This window comes from Mixophyes fleayi, chromosome 2, assembly GCF_038048845.1.
Source record: "Mixophyes fleayi isolate aMixFle1 chromosome 2, aMixFle1.hap1, whole genome shotgun sequence".
Classification (NCBI taxonomy): Eukaryota; Metazoa; Chordata; class Amphibia; order Anura; family Limnodynastidae; genus Mixophyes; species Mixophyes fleayi.
In genome coordinates this window covers 72,353,969-72,380,812 of record NC_134403.1, presented here as the reverse complement: position 1 = coordinate 72,380,812, position 26,844 = coordinate 72,353,969, and the positions used below count along the sequence as shown (strand labels likewise).

Genomic DNA, 26,844 nt, shown 5'->3' with positions numbered 1-26,844 from the left:
GCTTAAATAAAACTGAAATACAGTGCTGAGATAGGGGACTGAAATAACTGTAGCATGGGTAGGGAGTGGTTGAGCAAGTAGTACAGCAGTCTGATTAAACAGAGTGGATTTTGCATTGAAAGCAGAATGATAAATAAAACAAACTTTCATGAGATGAGAGGAAAATGAGATCAGAGTCCAAAACAGTCCTCATGTTGCATGTAGCTTGTAGCCAGGGAGAGTTGAAAACATCAGAGGTGGAATATGGAGTTTCAGGTGAATACTGACAGTTGTCCTTGTAAATAGGCAGAAAGTTCTTCTCCTGTTTCCTCCTGTTCAACTCCGATATAACTCCGAATTATGCTGTTTACATTTTTTGTTTCACACTTGTATCTATACACACTAACTTTGCAGCCATTCTACTTTGAATATATCTGCTTAACAGACACATGTGATCAAAGTACTTCAATCAAGCCCTCAATAAACCCCCCCCCCCCAACAAACCTTAGCAGTAAAATGTTTAAACAAACAAACAGTGAAAGGACAACTTGCAATCAGGCTGTAGTAATTACCATTAAAAATAAAACGGCATTTTCTTAATTCGGATCAGACTGTTTGCAATAAGGCTGTAGTAGTAATTACCATTAAAAATAAAACGGCATTTTCTTAATTCGGATCAGACTGTTTGCAATAAGGCAATAAGGCTGTAGTAGTAATTACCATTAAAAATAAAATGGCATTTTCTTAATTCGGATCAGACTGTTTGCAATAAGGCAATAAGGCTGTAGTAGTAATTACCATTAAAAATAAAACAGCATTTTCTTAATTCGGATCAGACTGTTTGCAATAAGGCAATAAGGCTGTAGTAGTAATTACCATTAGAAATAAAACTGCATTTTCTTAATTCCGATCAGATTGTTTGCAATAAGGCAATAAGGCTGTAGTAGTAATTACCATAAAAAATAAAACTGCATTTTCTTAATTCGGATCAGACCATTTGCAATAAGGCTGTAGTAGTAATTACCATTAGAAATAAAACTGCATTTTCTTAATTCGGATCAGACCGTTAGCAATAAGGCAATAAGGCTGTAGTAGTAATTACCATTAGAAATAAAACTGCATTTTCTTAATTCGGATCAGACCGTTAGCAATAAGGCAATAAGGCTGTAGTAGTAATTATCATTAGAAATAAAACTGCATTTTCTTAATTCAGATCAGACCGTTAGCAATAAGGCAATAAGGCTGTAGTAGTAATTACCATTAGAAATCTGCATTTTCTTAATTCGGATCAGACCGTTAGCAATAAGGCAATAAGGCTGTAGTAGTAATTACCATTAGAAATAAAACTGCATTTTCTTAATTCGGATCAGACCGTTGGCAATAAGGCTGTAGTAGTAATTACCATTAGAAATAAAACTGCATTTTCTTAATTCGGATCAGACCGTTAGCAATAAGGCAATAAGGCTGTAGTAGTAATTACCATTAGAAATAAAACTGCATTTTCTTAATTCGGATCAGACCGTTTGCAATAAGGCAATAAGGCTGTAGTAGTAATTACCATTAAAAATAAAATGGCATTTTCTTCATTCGGATTAGACTGTTTGCAATAAGGCAATAAGGCTGTAGTAGTAATTACCATTAGAAATAAAACTGCATTTTCTTAATTCGGATCAGACCGTTAGCAATAAGGCTGTAGTAGTAATTACCATTAGAAATAAAACTGCATTTTCAGATGTGTCTAGTTTTTGCTGGAGATGTGGCTCGCCAATTGGATCCCCATTGCACATCTGGTGGAGCTTCCCAAGATTATCCCCCTTCTGGCTTAAGGTTAGAGAGCTCATAATGGAGATATTAGGTGAACCAGTAACAGAAGGACCAGATCTATGGTTTTTCAACCTATCGGACCTCCCGATTTCCCAGTAGAAAAAGTCCCTAGACAATTAATCAGTGCTCCGAAAGCTATCATCCCTGTACACTGGAGATCGCCATCTCCTCCTACTTGAGGGAGTGACTGACCAGGATTGATTTCTACATGGCTATGAATGTGACAAGCCAGGATCACTGTCGAATTTACAGCGACCTGGTTTCGATGGCTGGAATTTGAGGAATCCGCTTCATATAGTTCTCTAATGGCAAATTTATGTTCTCCTAGAATTTGTGAACCTGCCTTACTCCTCTGTCCCAGCGGTCCTCTGTCCCAGCGGTTGCAGTGCGCCACTGGACGATGGTCCTGTACTGACCGCTACTATTGCAGACAGAACTTTTGGCAGCAATGTTTCCAAGATAACATGTCCCAAGGAACTCTTTTTTTCTTACCAGTGACATAACCTTCAGAAGTACCAGCCTACATCTACCCTCACATTCCATTGCTGCCTGTTCCCAGACCTTCCAGTAATTCAGCCACCATGATCATAGACATGACTGTGTACAATACAGGTAGATCATGATGATAGTAATTATGCATCAAGGTACTTTTAGAGTGAAAACATGCAGCTGTTTTCACATTAATTTCAGTGTCTTTCAAAGATATCTTATCTTCAGTCTATCCATATATAAATGTGCCTGCTCCAGACTAAAAAATTTCTAGCCAACTAAAGTGGGAAATGATATGGATGAATTGTCCTCACAGAATCAGGGTGTTAGTTACCCTACTCTCTCCAAAGGAAGCTTTAATGTGACACTTATGGAAACCACTCATGACATTCTCCATAGGACATACTGTTGGTTATACCTTTTGATGTAAATAAAGGTGTTCAGCTGTGTTAATGTGGAAGTTAAACCACAACGCTTTTGTAACTTAAACAGGTTTCTGTTTATTAAACATAATACCAACAGAATGCAGGTACTCACAATAGTTGACTTTAGTAGTACAGTTTACAGTTCAGGCAGTAACAGTATACATGCAGTACAGGCAGGACCGGATTAACCATAGGGCTAACTGGGCTACAGCCCAGGGGCCTATGGCATCCAGGGGGCCCTTGAAAGTGCTCAGCATCAGTATTGATCGGTCAGGGCGGAGGCGCCCCCGGCGCGATCAGTGCTGCTGAGCACTTTCACTGCGGTCCTTCCCCGGCGCACTGTAGTCTCCTTACTGAGGAGATCTCGTGAGCCTCACTCTCACGAGATCTCCTCAGTAAAGAGCGGACAGCGCGCCCGAAAAGGAGGTAAGTGCCGGGGCGGGGGGCGGGCAGCTTGGATCACGGGGTGGGGGGCCCTCACCTAGGAATGGAGGCCCCCTTTCCGCCTCAATAAAGCATCCATGTCTTTATTTCTTAGATTATTAGAAGTTAAGTTTAAGGGTGATGTGTAGAGGCAAGAGACATCCACTATGTGCAGTTTATGAGCCTTGGGCGCCCATGACGCTGTCGCCGGTTCACTGGTTGTCCTTCCTTGCACCACTTTTGGTAGGTACTAACCAGTACATACTGTGAACACCCACAAGACCAGCTGTTTCAGAGATGCTCTGACCCAGTCGTTTAGCCATCACAATTTGGCCCTTGTCAAAGTCGCCAAGATTCTCATGCTTGCCCATCCTTCCTGCTTCCAACACATCAACTGCAAGAACTGACTGTTCACTTGCTGCATAATTTATCTCACTCCTTGACAGATGCCACTGTAGTGAGATAATCGATGTTATTCACTTGTCAGTGGTTTTAATGGTGTGGCTAATCGTATGTATAATGGTCAAAGTGGAAACTTAGAAGTGGCAGTATGGAAAATGTAAATGAATTGAATCTGATAGTTTACAATAAAGGCAGTAGAAGTGGCGGTATGTCATACCACAGTATACCAACCCATTGACTTCTATTTAATTTTATGCATTGTATGATAGATACTGAGATGCTGCTTATATTGTATATTGGCCACTAGACACTCTCTGTATTGAATATTAGTGATTAGACTGCTCCCTGTGTTATATGGAATGACGTCTGTGGTATTTAGAAGACTCTCTCTATTGTATATGTGTCACCAGAATGATTTAAGTGTTGTAAACCTGTCACTAGAACGACCTCATTATTTTTTATTGACATCACAAGAAAAGTCATTCCATTAAATATTGGTCAGATGGAGCATTTTTAGTATTTAATTATAGCTCTTTGATATATACATTTGCCATATTTCTTTGGCTATGTAAAACCACATGCACATTAGAAAAACACACCCTCCTATTATTATTGTTTTACCCAAACCCTGTGCACAGTGTGTGTGTGTGTGGGCACCTTTTGACACAATTTATCTTGGTACTGTTGGGCACAGTATGTTTGTGGACACACTACAGACCTTATTTAGAAAATCCAGCTAAAGGATACAAAGTTGCACCTGTAGTAGCCATGCGATGCAAGGGGTGCAAATGCAATTTTGTTTGTGTGCAGGGAAAACACTGGCTGCTTTTGCACGTAGCACACAAATACTGGGCAGCTTCATCAGAACACTGTGATTTACAGTTAAGATTGGACATACTCCATCAACTCTAATTCTCTCTGCACATTTTAAATTTGCTTCCCTACAGTGCAACATGTTTTTGCCAAGGTGCAAAATTGCACTTTCTAGCTGGATTCAGTCTTATAGAGGCCCTATGTGTGTAAAAATGTGTATTTGGGCACTGCTGGGCAAAGGCTGCATGTGCCACATTATGAACATGGATGTTTCAGGAGAATCTAAAAATTAGGCATACACCTTGCACAGCACATTTGTAAACCCAAAGGTTAACACATACAGTAAATTCCTCTGGTGGGCCCAAGCTACACCAGTCAGACACTGGCAGCACCAACTACATGCTATTTACTTCTAGCTCCATCTACTTGTTTTTAGAGATAATGAACTATTATTATCATCATCATCAACATTTATTTATATAGCGCCACTAATTCCGTAGCGCCGTACAGAGAACTCACTCATATCAGTATTATTTGGAGGAAATAACCTCGAACATAGAATAATTGCATTTATAATGTAGGTATTCCCTTCACAATGCAATAAAATTAAAGATTTCTGAGGGTACGTCCTTCTTCCCTTTTAAATAATAATTCCAATCATAGCAATATTCTTATAGTTATTGCAGTACCGTGTTAGCCATGTGATGTCAGATACTTTTGTGTCAAAAAAGACAAAAGTATTATAGGAGTGATACCTTTATTGGCTGACCAAAAATAAATATTATATTTGCTAGCTTTCAGAGCACAGAGGCCCCTTCATCAGGCTAGTTTACAAATGAATGACTGATTTTGCTGTCCTATGCACTCTCCTACCATTGATGCAGTAATTCATGAGCTCTATGTCGACCATGTCAATCTGTATGAGAACAAAAGTTTTAAAATTTTGACAATGTCTTTTTTTTTTAATGCATTTATTTTCGAAAACGTTCTCTCCAAAAATGAAGATAGCCTGCGCCACTGTAGTCCAGCCTATGGCCTAGTCTATGGGACTTTCAACAACTCATTCACTGTACTTTTTGTCTTCAGCCTTTTTGCTTGCACAATTACTTCTTTGAAATTGATTATTCTGGTTATGTCTGTAACCATTTAAGATTTCACACGTACTATGTTGCTAGATATGTAATTACGATCTGATTGTATAAGGCATCTGGGATCCAGCGCAAAGAAAGCGCAATGGACGAAACATTAGTGAAAAAACTGATGCTACCATGTTGTTGTTATAATTTGCACGGTGTCCTTTGTTTACCTGCTACAATTGCAGAGATATTTGTAAAGAGAAAGACAACAAAGTTGAACATACTGTGCATCATGTCTATCAGTTTGTAAAAACACATTGAAATTAAAATTTGCTAATATTGAGTGATACATTATTTTGTATACAGTTGTTTTCCCCCTTCAGCTGCTTTTATTTGTGAATGATAGGAAGCAATGGTGGTAGGCTGAGTGGATTATCAGCACTTGACGCTTAAGGGCTCTATATCTGTGGCTAGGATTAGTATTTAAATTAAAAAAATATTTACAGATGTCAGATAATTATTGTTATTGCTAGTTAAAAGCCCATCAAAATGATGGAAAAAAAATAAGAGTAAGATCAGGTTGGAACCTTTTTTGGTAAAGGTTAAATTCTGCGCATCATTTATCCCAATAATGTTGGATTTGCAGTCTTGAACAGTTGCCATGCTCACCTTTGCTGGTTCAACGCCATGGAGTGCTGCATCATTAATTCTTTCCTGTTCAACCTCATAAAGCATTTTGCATGACTCAGCAAATGGATTTAATTGAGACATGAAAGTACTTACTTCTTCCATCAGATCAGGATTGCACTCCGCATTTGATGTAATCCTCATTCTTTGATTTGCAGCTTCACTCCGGCTCTAATATATACAGTTGCGCAAACTTTCGTTGGTCCTCATTTGCTGGATGCAAAGTTCCTGCTAGTTGGTAAATTTGACCGTTAATTCGGAATTAATAAGGACCGTAGCCAGGTGACGGGGCAATATTAGCACCCATAGATGCCAATGCTAAAGCACTATTAATCGATCTTATGTTGTCAAAAGAAAATTTTTGAATGTTCATGCTGTCATTGTTTTAAGTGCTCAGTAACAGGCGCAGACCTTATTGCACCCAACTTGACTTTACCCCTGTGGCAGCATTGATTGAATAGATGGCTGCTCAGATGCAAAATGCTTAGCTTTGCAAAGTTACCTACATAAAGAATGGCGTGGTATCTTGTTCGCTGACTTTGTAGGCGTTGACGTGATATTACCTCTGTCCTGTTCGCTCTTCGATTGTTTTCTCTGTGGGGGCAATTTGTTGAGGAGTCAGATTTGCATGGTGATGACGATCACGTTTTGCGTTCTCTTCATAGTTTGTCGTCAGGCTTGGAATAGGAAAGGTCGCTATAAATGGTAACTGCCACCCAAAAAACCTAAATCAAACAAAATAAGCTGAAGAAATTAGTATAATAAGTCTAGTCAGTAGGAATAGTCAAGTAAACAAAAGAGTTATTTGCAAACATTTTACCAAATTTGTTTGTGTGTTTTGTATGAGTGTTTATAAAGAGAGAGAGAAACAGAGGATTTGACAGTAGATAGGAAAGATTTAGCACCTCAGACTTTAGTTTCCTTAATCGTATTATATTTACAAAATAGTTTTTCCATCTGTCCTGGGTATCCTTTATCAGCTATTGTGATACTAACCTTTAACCTCTTAGGGCCTGATGTAGAGTCAGATACGCGTCCAACTCGTAAGCGCAAAAAGCGTTAAGGGCTACTGCGCATGAACCTCAGTCTGCTCTCAGACTGAGACGAATCTTCCCCTTGTACCTCTCTACGATTAGAGAGCAGAACGAGGGGGGTAGTGGGCGAGCCTAGCAATGTAAGGGCATGTTCACACTCTTTACGTGATCTGCTGATTGGTAAGTAGTCGCAGTTAGGGCACATTTACCAACAACCGCATAAAATGAAAAATAGTTTTCAATCCTTATCGCATTGATAAGGATTTAACTATTTCTCATGTTTATGAAAACACTTCAGCAGGGACAGCAGTCACGATAAACTGCTGTCCCTGTGAAGTTTAACACTTACTTTTCCACTGCCTGGTCACTGCGAAGAAACTTGTGATGCCGGCATCTTTGTTGAACTCCTACTGCGCATGCCCGACCGAAAGTATTGGGCATGCGCACAGAGACTATACTAACGAGGAACGGTTACCATGCAGGGGCGAACAGAGGATTGTCGGGGGGGGTTTCCCCCCCGACCTTTAAAAAAAAAACACCCCCCGCGAGAACTGCTGCGCATGCGCAGCAGCTCCGTTTCTTCAGCGCTGTCCTATACAGCAGCAGCGGCGCTGTCTAAGAAGCAGCGGTGCTGTATACACTACAGCACCGCCGCGGATGCTTCTTTGACAGCGCCGCGGCTGCTGTATAGGACAGTGCAGCTATAGCGGCCACTTAGTTAGCGCAGGGGGGGGGTTTCTGGAGACTCAGAAACCCCCCCTGCGTGCGCCACTGCCATGTGACAGGGAGGGATCACATGATCCCTCCACACACGCGCTGTGCATCTCTGCTCTTTGGGGAAGAGCTGACAGCTAGGAAAGTTTTTAATTACATTAATGTACACCAGCTTCAGCTGACATATATTAACATAACAAATTTCCGAAAATTACAAATTTTTCGAAATTTGTTATACTGCGCTAGGAAGCAGTCCCCATACTATTTTATGGGCACTGCTCAGAAAATGAAGTAGAATGCAAAGCAGCAGATATGGAACGATCATACATTTGAAGGATCCTTCAAATTGCGGCTGAATCACTCTAAGGGCTAGATTTACTAAGCTGTGGGTTTGAAAAAGTGGAGATGTTGCCTATAGCGACCAATCAGATTCTAGCGTTCATTTTGTAGAAGGTACTAAATAAATGAAAGCTAGAATCTGATTGGTTGCTATAGGTAACATCCCCACTTTTTCAAACCCGCAGCTTAGTAAATCTAGCACTAAGTGACATTATACTGCTTGATAAATAGACCCCATAGAGAGGTCTATATGAGACATATCTTGCACAGGAGCTTTCTCCATGCATCCACCGGTATGCTGGATGCATGCCAAACTTATTGAAAATGCAATACTATTAGACAAGACAAGATTATCCAATTAATGAGTAGAAATCCATAACAGGGAATCTCCTCTCTCTCATTTACTCCTAGAACAGTGCAAAAAGGGAAATAAAGTATCCCTATGCAGTGAGTCAGAGAAAGGGCTCCATCATATGCCCATACAATTGAGGATATTAATGACAGCTGTATATTAGTAAAGGATACTTGTCAGTTAGCCTCTGCCACATGTATATTAAGATCCCTATAGAGAATTAACAGTTGAGCCTCACATTCTTTCTCCTTCCAGACAAGATTTAGAGAATATATTCTTGTCTTTTAGATTATATACAAGTTTAGTAGCAATGCATCCAGCGTTATAACACACATTATTTCACTTTATTCACCAGCAATTGAATATGTGGTTAATTTTAACTACATTTTAACATTATAAATAAAAGTTATATTTTAAACTAATGTTGATTTTCTATCAATTATCTGAAAAATAGTGCACCATATTAAAGAACTTATAGCTCTTCCTTTCTATTTATCCACAAGTTATTGGTAGCACCCCTCATGGTATCTATCAGAGGATTCTGAGATCAATGTATGAATGAGGGTTTTTTCCCCAATCAATGCGATAGAATTTATTTCTTTTTTCCAGTTCAAATATTACACAATGCAAAGACTACATCCAAAAGGACAGATTTGTTTACTGAAACACAAAACATTTATTAGTAGTGTGCATTCTACATAATCCCCCTAGCCTGGGTCTGAAATATTACGTTAGTAAAGCAGTATACCAACGTTTACATTCTCCAAACAGTAATATATATCGTGATCCTTTTATCTCATATCACCCAAAAGCTGCATTATTTCCCCAGTATTTGTGCATTATCTCTCTCCCCACTCATGTCCCTCCTTCCTTCTGCTCTCCTGGGAGTGTTTCTCCACAATGTCTTCGTTCACCTGCCAAGTTCTTTAGTAGCTGTTTAGTAGCTGTAGTAGCAGTCAGTGTACTGTGTGTACGAGTGACAGGCAGCGCTTGCTCTCATGTCTGCGCTCTGCCGCAGGCACAATGGATACTGACTTCATACCGCTACCTGGACACCTCAGACCGGTTTCTCTGCATGGAAAGTGATCAATAACGTGTCCTGCCTGTTCTTTCTGAAGGGACCCATTACTGTTGTGGACTGATAACCTGCCTGACTGCTTCTGTTTATTTGCCTGAGGCGTTGTGGTAGGTGCAACCTTTTAAGAAGTGTGTATGGCAAAGAGCTGCAGTTTGTTTGAAAAGTGAAAGAGCCAGGACATAAAACGCTGAGCTCTGACTTCAGTTGCTGCAAGCTCAGCTTTGTGGAATGGTTTAGGCTGTGAGAGGTTAAAAAAAGCAAAACTTTCAATGGGACTTGACTTGTATTCACTGTCGCCTCCCGAGAGACAGCATTGTGGGCAACAATGAATAATAACGTTTACTCAACAGAGGGCAGGAAGACTGCGACAAGTCTGGCTTAACAGGGACGTTCTGAATCCAGAGCAGTGCGGCAGATTCCTGGAGATCTGAGAGCTCTCAACACATTTTCTGCACCAGATCCTCGGGATGAGGATGGATCCCTTTCTTCTCCATAAAACGCTTCGCAGGAACTAGCTACTAAATGCAGCCTACTTACACACTACTGGATACAACTATAATATAATTGCTCATAATTCACTTAAACGCTGCTTCATTTAAACTAAACATATGAGTTGCCACATTTTCCACTTGAGATGATATGAATCACGTTTCTTCTATGCTGTGTAGGAACTTGCAAGCTGTGAAAGTGTTATTTTTACCTAATCGCATTGGTTTTACAGTGTCACAGTCAAATTATCCTAAAAAGAAAACAACATTTAAATAAGTGGAGGTAGTGTCTTCAGTGAGAAGAGGTAGCACTCGGGAGCTGGGATACCTGGAACACATGTTTGACAGGACATAACAGTGTCTGTCTCCCAAGTTTTACCATTGGGGTCTCTTTACTAAGGATTCCACATAAGTTTCTTATATTTATATGATATGAGGCACAGGAACAAGATGCATTTTTTCAGGAGTTACTCCTATGAGATCCAAGTGGACCAGAGATCTGAGGACATTACCGACAGCATCCAGGGCATCAGATGGGTATGTAGGGCTGTGTACCTTTAAATATTTGTCATGAAGCTCACTAAATAACTGGCTTCCAAAACAAGAATGAGGTTTATTAATGTATTTTCATAAGTGCTAAACCTTCAAATCTATTATTATGATTTATTTATTCCAAGGGTAGAGCAGACAAAAATGGAATACACTTACACTAACCATATACATGGAAAGACAGATAAAGAACAACCTGTTAGTTACAGTTGTCATTTTTTGTAGGGGAGTGGATCTTACTTTCTTATGTGTGTTACTATATTCACTTATGCTGGGAATCTTTCCCAAGTATCCAGTGCTCTATCAGTAAAGTTATGCTTCCTAGAATCATGTTCATGTTTTACCTCTCTGTCTTGGCTTCCTTAAAGTGAAACCTGATATAGAGGCATTTATTTATACAATCAAAAGTGATAAGTGGATAATATCTACTGAGTGTTATTTACTAAATGGAAGCTGTACATTAACCCTTAGCAAGCAATCAGCAATTAGATTTGATTGATCTTGTGCTAGTTAGGTAATAAGTAAATGTCTTCTTGCTAAAGGTGTTTTATACAGTTCTACCATGACTGCACTGTGCTATATATAGTCATATATAGTCATAATGTATTTGTCTGCATTAATGTGTGATGTGTGAATAAGTAAAGCAACTAAACAAGTGTGAAGGGACATATAGAGAAGCAAACAAAGCAGATTATTTATTCTATTTTGATTCAATTGAGTTATTCGGGATGCAATTTCTCTTCATGAATGGTTCTCTGTAAGCCTTACTGACATTCAGGGTATAGCAAATAATATATATATATATATATATATATATATATATATATATATATATATATATATATATTTATGTGTGTTTTTGTCTGTTATCATCATTTCTTAGTGGTTATTTCTGGGGCACCTGGTTACATTAGATGTTTCAGTCCCTTATGGACCTATGGGTTTATTGTGGCAATAGAAAATCACTTATTGTGGCAATTCATCAATAAAATATCAGCGGTAAGGGATATTCAGCTGCTTTGATGATTATGTCCCGGGGCGATGAGGCTTAAGTTACTTCTTCCCCGTGGCAGTCTTGGGGGATATGCGCATGTATGACCCAGCATGCTGGTTCGCACATACGCTGTGAAACTGAAAGATACATGAAATATAAATATTTTAAACATAATGACATTTACCAAAATGCTTTATTTAAATAGTAAAGCATTATTTTTCACTATTTCTTTTTCTGTTACCACCATCCTGAGAAGATAATAACAGAAGAAAGATGGCGGCTGTGTGGGGCCGCCGCGATCCTTACTAATAGGCTTCCCATGATCTGGTGGATCTTTTCACCAATGGAGATTACTTCTGGTGATAGCAGTGCAATTGCTGGTGGTAACCCCTTGATAGATAGGGGAAGCCATATCCTTGGTGAGAGCAGCCATTTTTACCATTAATACATAGAGCTCATTATAAAATACATTGCATATAAATGTACACTAAGGAGTAGATTTGCCAAACCTTCTATAAAGGAAAAGTGGAGGTATTGCCCATAGCTATCACTGTGTAGAACAGTGATTGGCAACCTGATAAACTTCAGGGGTCGCATGGAGCGGCCCTCTAACTTCACAAGGGCCACACATTACTTTTAATCTCCGTAATAAGTTAAGATAATACATTTAGATAGTGACAGATATCTGCAACAACATATCAACGCACAGTTTAAACAAGTGTTACAAGCTATAACAAACACATCTTACAATAAAGCAGGAAGGAGATGGTGCCGCAGATGATGGCTTGTAGAGCCACCTGTTGTCCCTTCTATTCTAGAATGTACTAGATAAATGATAGCTATAATATATTTATTTGCTATGGGCAACTCCTCCACTTTTAATTTTCTTATCTTTACTTTTCATCTTTAGAAGTTTTGATAAATCTACCACTAAGCCTAATTTTATTTTCATTTTATGTCTGTACCATGTAAAAATACTAACAGATGTATGGATAATAATATTCAAAATATAGGACTTTACTTGGCTTCTAGAAACGTGTTACTAATTCTGGGGTCCTGTTGACTTGTACCTTTTTTATAATTATTTTATCTCTTGTCAGTTATACCACTTTCATACTGCCGCCCCGGCAATATCCCGGGTTTTTCAAGCCGGGTTTTTGCCGGGGCTCGGAGCGTCCCAGCTCAGAAACACCATTCATACTGCACCTCGGACCCGGGAATTTCCCGGGTTGACCCCATTTATACTGCACAAGTCTGTGTCCTGGCAATTTGTGGGAGTAATCACCAGAGCAGTTTTCATTGGCTGAAAAATAGTGATGTCATTGAAAGGTGACTGTTTTTTTGACGCATAAAGATGATGCAAAAGTGGGTGGTGATCCTCCAGAGACAGGCAGACAGCCAATCAGCTTGTTTTCTGTGCAACCCGGGTTGAAAAACCCGGGTTGCACCATTCATAGTGCAGGCAACCCGGGTCCGACCCGGGAATTACCCCTCCATAAATCCCGGGTTGAAGACCCGGGTTTTTAGACCCGGGATTTTTGACTTGTACCATTCATACTGCACCAAGACCCGGGTCGTTTGAGCTCGCCCCGGCAAAAACCTGGGATTTTGGTGCAGTATGAATGGGGTATTACTCAGGTGTGATCATCCTCTCACAATATGACATGTAGGTATGGCCGCGCAGCATAGAGCAGACCGGAATCATTGGAGGCATGGCTAAGCTACAGGGTCGACTTCTTTCTATTGGTCCACACGAACCAATATATATATATATATATATATATATATATATATATATATATATATATATATATATATATAACCATGTATACGACACACCTTTTAGGTTTCCACAGTGTATTTTTATTTCAATTCCTGATTAGATGTTGCCACTATCATGTAATCAATGCTATAGACAGAAGAGATGTCAGGCGCACCAAGAGATCTATTTAGCAACCTATAATCTCCTGAAAACTGCAGTTTTTGAGGGAATAAAGCATAGAAATAGTAACAAGGCTATTTATTAATAGAGGACTGCAGAATATATCACTGGTATCTGCTGCAGTCCCAGCCTATTCAATCGCAAATCCAGTCCCCATAGGTGTCTATGGGGACTGCAATTTTGCCCTAATTATCAAGTGCCAAAATTAGCTTGATCCCGGTAGCTGACGCCACCTGAAGATAGAAACCTATAAGTAAAGTGAATGCAATTGCAATAACTTTACTATAGATTAACCGCTGGTACAGGTTTCTATCGAAGCCGCTGTTCTAGCTCATCAATTTTAATAAATTGCCATGTTATTGAATTTCTTATCATTGCAATAAGAAATTAAAATTAACATGAGCAATTTATGTTTGTTCATAAATAGACCCCTGTGAGACAGAGTTCTTCTAAGAGAGCACCAGCCATGCCCTATATATGTTTATTATGAAGTACTTTCTCTGTAATAATATTTAATGTTTGTAGTCTTTTTATTATGCTGTATGTATCAAGTCATTAGCTTTTCTGAGAATTGCCTGTTGATTTTGAAAGTACCAGTTCAATTTATAAATAGATGTTTTTACAGAGAAATGAATGTGTGTGTGAGAGTAGGTATAGTAGTTTCTTATGTAGTGGCCATAGCCATTTGGTGCCAATCATTGCCAGTTGCCCCATTTGCTTCCTGCCTTTCCAATTTGTACCCAAACATTTTCAAATCATCCGTTCTACTTGCATGGGACATAATCTCCACTACTTAGGCTACATAGCTACCTTCACCAGACTCTTAGGTGCTTCTGCTGGGGTGAATAGGCCACCACTGAATGTAAGGTAGAAAAAGTAAAAGAAAGTAAAGGAGAACAGCACATTGTCTAGTGCCATATTGTCTCCCATTCTAATATGCTTCCATAACAATGACTGTGCCCAGTCTATTACTTGTATATTCTTGCTGCTTTTTGGGTACCAAATGCAGTAAAAAGGCAATGCCAGTCTTGAAGTGTCATCAGTCGGGTTCCTGAGACAATACAAAATATTACAATGAGAAAAACTTAAATCTTCCTGGGAAACAGAGGAGACATTGGAGCATTACTTTGGTAGCATAGCAGTAGAACTGAAGTTACTGTATATCCCATTTTATATGACACATCAATGAAAATTCTAATTTTGCTGTAGATGATGCCCAAATGACAGTATATGGCTCTGTTTGTTGAGCACAGTTAATGCTGAATGGGTGTCCTGATATTGGACCTCATTTAGAGTCGGACGAAAAGTACGTGTAAGAAGTGTAGGAGTGGGAGTGTGTCACAGCTTGGTAGGGTATAACGAGTGGCAATCAACCCCATTTGTGTCCCACTCTTAATACCCTATGGAGCTACGAGCAGTTCCTGCAGCTAGCTAACGCGTGCGTCTCCTAATTCCTGCCGCACAGCTTTAGCCCTGTTTTGACGTGTGTTGCGTCTGCGCCTCACTGCGACTAGGATGTATTTACATGGTCACGCCTTCACAATTCCGTGTTCCTCCCATTCTCTCGTAGTGAGTCGCAAGCTGTCGCAAGTGTTAATTGCGTCCAAGATGCAGGCGGATTTGGTGCTTTCTGCACATGCGTGATAGTGTTTTTTGGTTAGATGCGCCTAAAACGGACTTTGCGTCCGACTATAAATGAGGTCCATGATGTCTATAACACTAAAAAAGTGTTCATTTTCTAACCATGTATAATGTGGCAATTTGATTTAATGCTAACATTTCAAGTATAGAACAAGCTCTAATTTGAAATCTTCAACACAGAATTACCAATGTAATGGTGGGAATTACACCATTGACAATAATGTGCTCTATTATTAATGCACTTTTTATGTGTTAATTAGCATTTGAAAACAACTTTAAAAACGATTAAGAATGCTGCTCCCCATAAGTAATACATTTAAAATGAAAACCGTATTGAAAAAATGAAACCAATCGTAAAGTAAAACAGATTTTTGGATTTTCTTCCTAATCTGCCAATGTGTCCTGTTGTAGACTGCAATCCCTGATCTAATCTGATAAAGTGGCAGTCTGCACCGGTTATATTTCTACAGCATAGGAGGTGATATCAAAGTCACAGGCTATGCTATGTGGCAATGTCAAATATTTCTAGAAGCATATTAATAGGAGTAATGGACAGAGTTGAGTGTGTCAGCATAGAAGGAGCTAGCTGAGTGGAAATATTTGTTCAAGGTGCTGCTGACGTTCATAGGCAAAGGAACCGTGACTTGAGGAGCCAAAACAGGTAAAGATTAAGCACACAGCACTCATCTCCCTGTAACCATTCAACCATGACATTTCTGTGGCCTCTGTTCCAATCTGTGCTGTGTTCAACATTTTCCTATTTGAACAAAGTTGGGGACATTTCTGAAAACTGGTGCACAAATAATAATGTAAAAATTAGTTGTAATCCATAGATAGCAATCAGATTTATCTAGTTTCCCAGTAACAATTGACTGGTTGCCATGGGATACATCACCTTTTTTATACAGTTGCCTGTGAAAAAGGTGGTGATAGCAACAACCAATCTATAGGTATTGTACACTAGTCACTGAATTCTATAGTCTTCAAACCCCAGGAAATGTCGAACAAGACCACTAGTTTTCAGTAAAAAGACCCTTTAAGACATCTCATCAAGAACAGAAAATGTTCCTCAGTTAAGCTGGACACACAGAAGGGCTGAATGTACAGTGTGTGTAATTTCTGAATGTTCACTGCTTAATACTCGCCCACACGTTAAACTCTAATGATACATATTGTTATGGTAGATTCAATTTATTGTGGGCACTGATCCGATCAATATATTAACTTACCATGTAGAATAATTAGTTCTTCTTTGACACAATGTACCTTTATTATTTGCAGACTGTTGCCTTCAGTAGTACTGTCAATCGGTGTAACATGCAGGGTCAGACCTCCTATTAGTGTTACCAGAGGCCTTCTATCTAAGTAGTAACCCAATCTATAATGATCCACACAGTGAACCATAGTTACATGGCGCTGGTTAGTACCATACTCATTTCCTTCTGCTTCCCCATTCAACCTTATTACTTGCAGGCCATACAGGTCCTTTCATAGGAAATGGCAGAGGAAGTATGCTGCTCCCCCCTTTAATTAATCCTCTCCACTTTGGTAATAAGAGGAGCAAGCAGTCTACTTCATGAAACCATACCAGACTGCTATGGGATTTTGTCAATGCATTCTTTTCCTTCTCTGATCATCTCTGCCATCATTGGCACCTGTTCTGACCTCCTCTGCTCTCATGGCACCTGCTCTGACCTCCTCTGCACTCACTGGCATCTGCTCTGACCTCCTCTGCTCTCATTGACATCTGCTCTGACCTCCTCTGCTCTCATGGCACCTGCTCAGACCTCCTCTGCCATCATTGACATGTGCTCTGACCTCCTCTGCCATCATTGACATGTGCTCTGACCTCCTCTGCCATCATTGACACCTGCTCTGACTTCCTCTACCATCATTGACACCTGCTCTGAATTCCTCTACCATCACTGCCACCTGCTGTGACTTCCTCTGCCCTCATTGGCACCTGCTCTGATCTCCTCTGCTTTCATTGTCACCTGCTTTGACCTCCTCTGCCCTCATTGGCACCTGCTCTTACCTCTGATCCCATTGACACCAGCTCTGACCTCCTCTGATCTTATTGACACCTGCTGTGACCTCCTCTGCCCTCAGTGGCACCTGATCTGACCTCCTCTGCCCTCAGTGGCACCTGCTCTGACCTCCTCTGCCGTCTTTGATACCTGCTCCGGCCTCCTTTGCTTTCATTGGCAACTGCTCTGAACTCCTCTGCCCTCATAGGCGCCTGCTCTGACCTCCTCTGCCCTCATTGGCATCTGCTCTGACCTCTATCATCAGTGACACCTGCCCTGACTTCCTCTACCATCATTTGAACCTGGTCTGAACCTCCTCTACCTTCATTGGCACCTGCTCTGACCTCCTCTGCTCTCAATGGCACCTGCTTTGACCTGCTCTGCCCTCATTGGCACTTGCTCTGACATCCTCTGATCTCAATGGCAACTGCTCTGACCTCATCTGCCCTCATTGGCACCTGCTGTCATTGTCTTATTTTGTGTGTTAATCTGTATGTCATCATTTTTCACCATTATAATTTTCAAAAACATTTAAAATATAATTAAATAAAAATAGAGTTCACAAAGTTGCCTGAGGATCCCCCAGTGCACCCCAAGTGTTTTACTTGCCATCTGATATCATTAAGTCAGTAAGCAAACAAGTCCATAAGGTAGGTTATTGTATATCTATGCAATTGTCGAAGTGGAAATTTAGAAATGGCAAAATTCATCATCATCATCATCATCATAATCTATTTATATAGCACCACTAATTCCACAACGCTGTACAGAGAACTCACTCTCATTGTTCTCTGCCCCATTGGAGCTTAGAGTCTAAATTCCCTAACATACAGACACACAGACCAAGGGAGATTAAGGTCAATCTAATAGTAGCCAATTAACCTACTACTATGTTTTTGTAGTGTGGGAGGAAACCGGAGCACCCAGAGCAAACCCACGCAAAGATAGGGAAAACATACAAACTCCTCACAGATAAGGCCATGGTTGGGAATCAAACTCATGACCCCAGTGCTCTGAGGCAGAAGTGCTAACCACCGTGCTGCCCACTGTAATATTGAAAATAAATTTGCAATATGAGACTTCTGGCATTAGAATACTCTATTCTAATTCCAGTATAAGTACCAAAGGTGCAAGTATATTTAGCATAATTGTATAAAATATAGATGTCACTCTATTAAACTCTAATTATAACTTTAGTATTACATAAATTAAGAATCAATATGACCAGAAAAAAATATCAAACAGAAGTACATATCATATATATATATATATATATATATATATATATATATATATATATATATATATATATATATATATATAATACATATATATATATATCTATATCTTAATATATAAATTTAGGAGATTTTAATGGAGATTGACAAACAAAATGTTGAGATTACAATTTGCACTTTAAAGATAGTACACCTGGGGGTATATTTACCAAACTGTGAGTTTGAAAAGGTGGAGATGTTACCTATAGCAACCAATTAGATTCTAGTTATCATTTATTTAGTACATTCTACAAAATGACAGCTAGAATCTGATTGGTTGCTATAGGCAACATCTCCACTTTTCGAACCCGCAGTTTAGTAAATATACCCCAAAATATTAAAAAAGAAAACACTCAACAACTTACTTAGATCAAGATTCTAGCTGTTATTTTGTAGAATGTACTAAATAAATTGTGATGAAACGAGATATTATTATCACCCTAACCAGCATGTCCCTCATTTCTCACAAATATGGATTATAGCATGTACTTTTAATAGGCCTTGCTTTTTTTCCCCAGCCCAACTGCAGTGTCTAATTACATGTGGATAAGGGGACAATGTAGCTCATTATAAATATGTATATTGTGTATTGTATATTGATGATGTGGCAGTGAGGTTGTTGTTCATTGTTCCTAAAATGAAGCCAAGGGGGTTATGAGTTGGGATCAAGTTGCAGGATACAGGTGAGGGGAAAGGCCAATTAGTATCCATTGTTCTCAACATGACTAGTTCAGACATTTTGTCTAGAGCCCTGTACTTCTGTGGAAGTACCACTCATCTCTACTCCCCCTCCAACCCCCTGATACAGCACCCACCAATGGTTACTACCATGGGGCCCTGGGAAAACTACTCCTACACCTTTCCCTATGCAGAATTGGCAGATGAGGAGATGTTGACTGAGTGGGTGTCTATGAGGGCACCAGCACAGCAAGATTCACCAGCCGCACAAACTTTGAACCATCACACTCCAGCTCCAAATCTGGGGACCCAGGACCCCATACCAGAGGATTGCACTGGACCATCCACTCTGGCTTGCTGCCAGGAGGACACATCTGGGTTCAATGAGGATTCACACTACCCCGTAAGTAGTGCAACAGTTTGATGTGGTATCGGGGGAGGGGAGATGCACTCCAACATACATACAGGGGCACCTACAAGTTGTTTGGGAGGGGGACAGGAGATTCCCCAGCAGCAAAAATTAATGGAGCCCCCATGTTTTCCAGCCACTTGGAAGTTGTCCCTTGAGTGTTTGGGGGATGGGGGATTGGATCTTTGCCAGAAACAATCGTACAAAGAACCCCAAAGTTTTTCTGCCGTTGGGCAGTTTTCACTCGAGTATGTGGAGGAGGGAAGCATGGTCTCCAGAAATAGAGGACATGCCAAGAGACTATTTGGAGTTGGGCATTTAACGGTGGACATGGCACCCAAGGGATGTTGGACTACAACTCTCCTACCATGGATATGTGCACAGGAGTGGCCCAGTTTTATTGTTGTCTCACCTTATGACACAGGACAACATAAAACCCCACTCCAGCTGGGTGGGATGATATGCCCGCACCCATGGGACCCTGGGGGGAGATCAAGTAACTGTGTACTGCTGTCTACCTTACCATCCCTATTTGGACTTGGGGGAGAAAGGTTTACTTGGGGCAAGGGAGCCACTGGGGAACAAGGGCTAAAAAAAATGGGGGAGAAATGTGGTGAAACGTGATATTAATATCACCCTAACCAGCCTGTCCCTCGTTTCTGACAAAATGTGGATTATAGCATGCACTTTTTATAGCCCTTGCTTTTGGTCCCCAGCCCAACTGCAGTGTCTAATTACATGTGTATAAGGGGACATTGTAGCTCATTGTAAATACAGGTGACAACCCAACAGAATCCAAATCAATGGTCGAAGTGGGGGTGTATACAGTGGTATACCATATCACTACTCCAACTGCCTTCATTGCAAAACTTCAAATTCCATGCACTTACATTCCCATTCCATTTTTTATACTGCCACTTCTAAATGTCCACTTCAACCAGTGATCCAAACCAAACAAAAGCAGACTTGAGTGCAGGTTGCAGTCAGCATAGACCTGCATGTCTGCAGAGACACAGGGGGAGGCAGAGAGGTCTATGGCTTGGCTTCGCTGTGCAGTGCTGAGCCAACATGTCAGCAAGTGCAGAGACCCCCTACCTAGTTTACCTGTGACAAGCATCCCAGGACCAGAAGGGACAGCACTAGCAACTCCTTGTGCGACCTGTATCATCTCCTTCATATTTACTGCGACTTCTGCCATCAATATTAACATGGCCAGGAGGGAGGGCAGCGGTCATGTAATAACATACTTGCTGACTTTTCAAAGAAACTGGCCGGGAAGGGGGCCAAGCGAATTTCACCATTAGACCCCGCCCCTGTCAATCATTGACAATTTCGGCCAATCGCAGCATGTGGCGGTGCCACGACGACATGTTTAGCCCCACCCACTTCACCAACAGAGATAACTGGATCCGGGAGGTTTGCCTGCTTTCTCGGGAGTCCAGGAGAACTCCCAAAAATTTGTGAGTCTCCTGGACATTCCGGGGGAGTAGGCAACTATGTGTAATAGAGGAGGGGCATCAGGAGGGCCTCCTCCTCCTCCTCCAGCCCCTACCCGTCTGTCTCCCCCTCCTCTGAAACGTCTCGTACCTCGGCAGTTGGGAATGCTGGATTAGGATAGGGACAGTAGCCAGAGGGCCTCGGGAACAGGAGATCACAGGTGGGGTGTAGAGGAAGAGTCAGGAGGAGAGTAATGCAGACAAGTGGATAGAGGGTCCAGGGTGGGACTAATAAGTGCAGGGAGAGGGCAACAGGTGAATGCAGCAGAGTTCCAGGAAGAGGGAGAGAGACACAGAGATTGCAGCGGTCAGTAATAAGTTGTGAGAGTAGCAGCAGGAGGGAGAGGGTCACAAATTATAGAGCAGAATCGGCCTATTAGGAGACAGCAATAACAGCTCCGAGAAGCGGAGTCCTTTCTGCACAGTGCATGGATTGAAGAGGTGGGTGCAAGAGTGAAGGGAGATTTCGATTTGAAGAAGCCTATAATTTCCATTGTTGAGTAAGCATATACCCAAAGGGGTTTTGGGGAGTGAAGGAGCACTGTGCAATTTCCATACACACTGGACATCCATGGTGGAAAATTGAAGATTCACTTTTACATGGTGGTGGACTTGATGTTTTAATGTTACATTTGTGATATACTACACTATGTTTGGCCATCTCTGTTTTTTTGGACCCATGAGTCCTTTTTAGGGTCATATCCATTGTATACAAGTCTGCATCTGGGGAAGCATATACCCGGTGTTTAGATTATCCGATTGTGCTAAAAATGGAGCGCAAGTGTATGTATAAGTTTTTTGTATTTTAAGAATTGCTGACACATCTTTGTTCAAAACGGTAATGAAGATTAAGGAGAGAGATGAGCAGAGTTTGTGTAACTAGAAATGGTAAAAGATATAGAAAGACCGAAGTACACAATACATAGCATGGAGTATTATTATTATTATTATTATTATCATTTATTTGTTAGGCGCCACAAGGTATCCGCAGCGCCGCACACAGTACTAACAGTAGACTATACAGGGTGAAACCATACAAAACAATGAACAAAGAGTACCAATACTTCAGAAACTCCGGCCAGTCATATGCAGTAAAGACGGAGCGGAAGAACAGGTATGGAGACAGGAGTGGAGGGGGCCCTGCTCATACGAGCTTACATCCTAAGGGAGGGTAAACAGACCAGGCACAAGAGGAGCCAGTTGAGGCAAGAGGAGAGAAGGGAGGAAGAGCTAAAGGGAGTAGATGGGGGTTAAGTAGATGGTTGGTAGGCTTTGAGGAAGAGGTGAGTTTTGAGTGCACGTTTGAAGGAGCACAGAGTAGCAGAGAGACGGATGGAACGAGGGAGGTCATTCTAGAGAAGGGGGACTTTTGGGAAAAGTCTTGGATTCTGGAGTGGGAAGAGATGATAAGAGTGGAGGAGAGGCGGCGGTCGTTGGCCGAGCGCAGGGAGCGGGCAGGAGTGTGAATGGAGAGGAGGTTAGAGATATAAGGGGCAGTAGAGTTGGAGAGAGCCTTGCAAGTGGTGGTGAGGAGTTTGAAAAGGATTCTGTAGGGGAAGGGGAGCCAGTGTAAGGCAAAGCAGAGAGGGGAGGCAGAGGAGAGCCGCGTGATAGGAAGATGAGTCTTGCGGCCGCATTGAGTACAGAGCGGAGGGGGGAGAGACGGGAGTGGGGGAGGCCAGTGAGGAGGAGGTTGCAATAATCGAGGCGGAAGATGATGTGTGCATGGATGATAGTTTTGGCAGCATCCTGAGAGAGAAAAGGACGGATGCGGGCGATGTTGCGTAGTTGGAAGCGACAGGCTTGGGCAAGGGAATGAATGTGGGGGGCAAAAGAGAGAGAGGAGTCGAGGGTGACACCCAGGCAGCGAGGTTGGGTGACAGAGGAGATGGTGTTGTTATTGACGATAATAGAGAGGTCATGGTGGGATGGGAGTCTGGGCGGAGGAAAGACAATGAGTTCAGTTTTAGAGATATTGATTTTGAGAAAGCGCTCGGACATCCAGGAGGAGATGGTGGAGAGGCAGTCGGATACCCGAGCGAGGAGGGTGGAGGAAAGATCAGGAGAGGAGATATAGAGTTGAATGTCTTCAGCATAAAGGTGATACTGAAGACCGAAGGAGGAGATGAGAGCACCAAGGGAGGAAGTGTAGAGCGAAAAGAGCAAAGGGCCAAGAACAGAGCCCTGCGGGATTCCTACGGGGAGAGGGTAGGGGGAGGAGGAAGAACCAGACGTGGATAAAGAGAAGGACCGATTAGCGAGGTATGAGGCGAACCAGGCATGGACAGAACCAGAGAGGCAGAGAGAGAGAAGAGTTTGCAGCAGGAGTGGGTGGTCCATGGTGTCAAAGGCTGCAGAGAGGTCAAGGAGGATGAGAACGGAGAAGTGACCCTTGGATTTGGCTGATAGGAGATCATTAGTAACCTTGGCCAGGGCAGTTTCGGTAGAATGGAGGGGGCGGTAGCCAGATTGGAGAGGGTCAAGGAGGGAATTGTCCATGAGGTGCCTGGTTAGGCGGCTGCAGACAATTCGCTCAAGTAATTTGGTGGCATAGGGGAGAAGAGAGATAGGGCGATAATTAGCAAGAGAGGTGGGGTCAAGATTGGAATTTTTGAGGATAGGGTTTTATGGGTTGATAGGGTTTTTTGAGTATAGAAAACAAGTCTACACATTGCATAGGAGAAGCGTGCTAAGACATAGAAAAGATGTATGAACATTATGGGGCATATTCAGTTGTCGGCGGAAACACCGAAAATTTCACGCTCTGCGCACTATTATCGTTATTATAATAGTGCCCGTAAAAGCTGTTATTACCGTAGTTTTCTCGCTGGATTTCAGCTCGCGGTTCAGGGCGCTGCGAGCTGAAATCCAGCTTACTATTACCGTAATAACGGTAATAGTTTTAACGCCGCGGGGACTTCAAAGAATTGAATATGCCCCTAAGGTTTGTGAAAAAATAAGAAAGTCTAAATATATTATACATGTAAGAATCTGTAGTGTACTTATACATTTCTGTGCAAAATTCCTTTATACTCAGTGAGTAATGATGTCAGAACTAAATTAAAATCATCATCATCACCATTTATTTATATAGCGCCACTGATTCCGCAGCACTGTACAGAGAACTCATTCACATCAGTCCCTGCCCCATTGGAGCTTAGTCTAAATTCCCTAATACACACACACACACACACACACACACACACACACACACACAGAGACTAGGGTCAATTTTGATAGCAGCCAATTAACCTACCAGTATGTTTTTGGAGTGTGGGAGGAAACCGGAGCACCCAGAGGAAACCCACGCAAACACGGGGAGAACATACAAACTCCACACAGATAAGGCCATGGACGGGAATTGAACTCATGACCCCAGCGCTGTGAGGCAGATGTGCTAACCACTAAGCCACCGTATTTTGTATTTCAACCCCTGCAATATAAAACTGCAGAAATACTCCTCATATCTAGATTTACCTTCACTAACAGTTACCCATATTGCTCAGAGCTGTAACTAGGCATTTCAGTGCCCTGGGCGAGAGAGAGAACACTGCCACACTTGGTGTGAGTAGATGCTGCCTTCTGCAGCAGCACTCAGTTCTTAACAAGTACTTGTCAATTATCAAATCCTGTGCTGCACTCAGCCCAGTTGTTACTTGTCTGGCTCCTGGAATGTTGGGGCCCTGTTTGAAAAATAAATAATTACTATATACCTCTAGAAAGCAGACCAATTTTCCCCCAACAGCCCTAAAATTAAATTAATAGCATTCACAATTTATAAATAGGCCTATTTCCCCCATACAGCCCTGACATTAAATTAATAGTAATCACATTAAATAAATAGCCCTACATTCAATTAATATCCTACAGATCACCCAGCATTAAATTACCAGTCCTATCGCCCCACCGTTAAATAGCCCCTGTCACCACAAGTCCCCCACAATTTAATAAATAGCCCTTACCACCATTAAATTAATAGCGCCCACCCTCACCCCACCATTATATTAATAGCCCATGTCACCACCCACCAACTCAATCTGCACTTCTTCCATCCGAACTCCTGATGTGTATGTTGTCGGAGGCAGACTCTGTCTGCCTCCCTTGCTGCCTGCAAATGTGGGAAGATTCGTTCATGTCAGAAAATGTGCAGTCCCATTTGTGACTTTCTGGGAAGGGTGGATGTTGTCACATGCTGAGGAAAGAGAAGGGGATCAGGTCTTCACATGGGACAAGAGAGTCAGGGATAGCTCACACACTGAGATGATGGATGGATGGTTGTTACAAGCTGTAGAGAGGGTGGAGGGCTGTCACAGGCTGTGGGATGGGATAAATGGCTGTTACAGGCTGTGGGGAGGCAGGGAACACTGTCACAGGTTGGGGAGAAAGAGGAAGGACTGATACAGCCTTTGGGGATGAAGGCAGAGCTATCATAGGTTCTGAGGATGTAGGGAGGACTGTCACACGCAGATAGGAAGAAGGGGGAGGCTGTCACACATTTGGAAGACAGTGGACACTGTCACACACTAATTGAAGGAAGAAGGAGAGGAGAGGGAGGGCATATCACCCAACATTTCAGATTCGGGCATCACTTTTGAAGTGCCAGACTGCCCTGTCCTTAGTGTAGTTTAATGATCCAGTCACACAACAAAGGGGGACCTGATGGGATAATTGCTGACCCAATCATATAGCTTCATATTACTGTGCATGACTAGGGACATCCTCAAAACATGACAGGTTGAGGGACCAGAGTTTAGAAATCCAGTACAAGATACTGTATTACATTATCTTAGTACATTATGCCCTGTATAGTTATTTTTCATAACTGCCAGTAGTCCCTGTTGTCCTGGCACAGCCTTGGGTTTTCAGCATTCAAAAGAGGCATGGTCTCCCTCAAAATGGGGGTGTGACCAGATGTGTCATGATTTTCCACCTGGGAATGTTGCAGGTATATATTTTATATGTGCAAAAAAATAAAGGGGTATATTTACTAAACTGCGGGTTTGAAAAGTGGAGATGTTGCCTATAGCAACCAATCAGATTCTAGCTGTCATTTTGTAGAATGTGCTAAATCAATGACATCTAGAATCTGATTGGTTGCTATAGGCAACACCTCCACTTTTTCAAACCTGCAGTTTAGTAAATCTAGCCCAAAGTGTTGTAAAAATTAAATTGTGGATGGCACAGGTAGTAAGTGGATACGCCAAGGTCCAATAAGAAAAATTGTTTACTCCTGGATGAATTGCAAGGATCAAGCCATACTTATACGTTCACCTTAATTCACTTGCAATATCTATAGAATAGGGACATGTATTTGGTAGCACACATTTTACATAATTGTTGTTCACATCTACAATGTAAAAGCAATACATAAGGTTTGGGTGCTGGACAGGGAATGTTTTATATAAAGCAATAATTTTTTTGGGGGTTTTTTCTTTTTAAAAAACGAAATTTTAATTTGCTGCACATTAAGTTGTTATAGCCCTGGGCATTCATTTGGAAATTGATATATATGTCTTATATTTATCTATTATAAGCTAAATATAACACTATGTATATAAAAATACACAATGACATTCACTGTCTCACTTGTACCATTGTGAGTGGCTAGAAAATAAAATGTTATAGCTATTTTTACCATGGTAGGAAGCGTGAGTATATTTTAAGTGGTTTAGATGTCATAAACCAAAGGAACAGAGCTCAAGTTGTCA

The 26,844-nt window shown here is 41.4% G+C and overlaps 1 protein-coding gene across 2 annotated transcripts in view; it reads left to right on the top strand.

Annotated features, from left to right (window-relative positions):
- Positions 1 to 9,549: 9,549 nt before the first annotated feature.
- Positions 9,550 to 26,844, top strand: part of RAPGEF3 (Rap guanine nucleotide exchange factor 3) — a 100,850-nt gene continuing 83,555 nt past the window's right edge. The window contains exon 1 of one of the 2 annotated variants that reach the window (XM_075199260.1): positions 9,550 to 10,660. In XM_075199260.1, coding sequence (XP_075055361.1) covers positions 10,556 to 10,660 — 105 coding nt within the window. In that variant the 5' untranslated portion in view covers positions 9,550 to 10,555. The remainder of the gene's footprint in view (positions 10,661 to 26,844) is intronic. The other variant, XM_075199259.1, reaches the window with a different exon arrangement.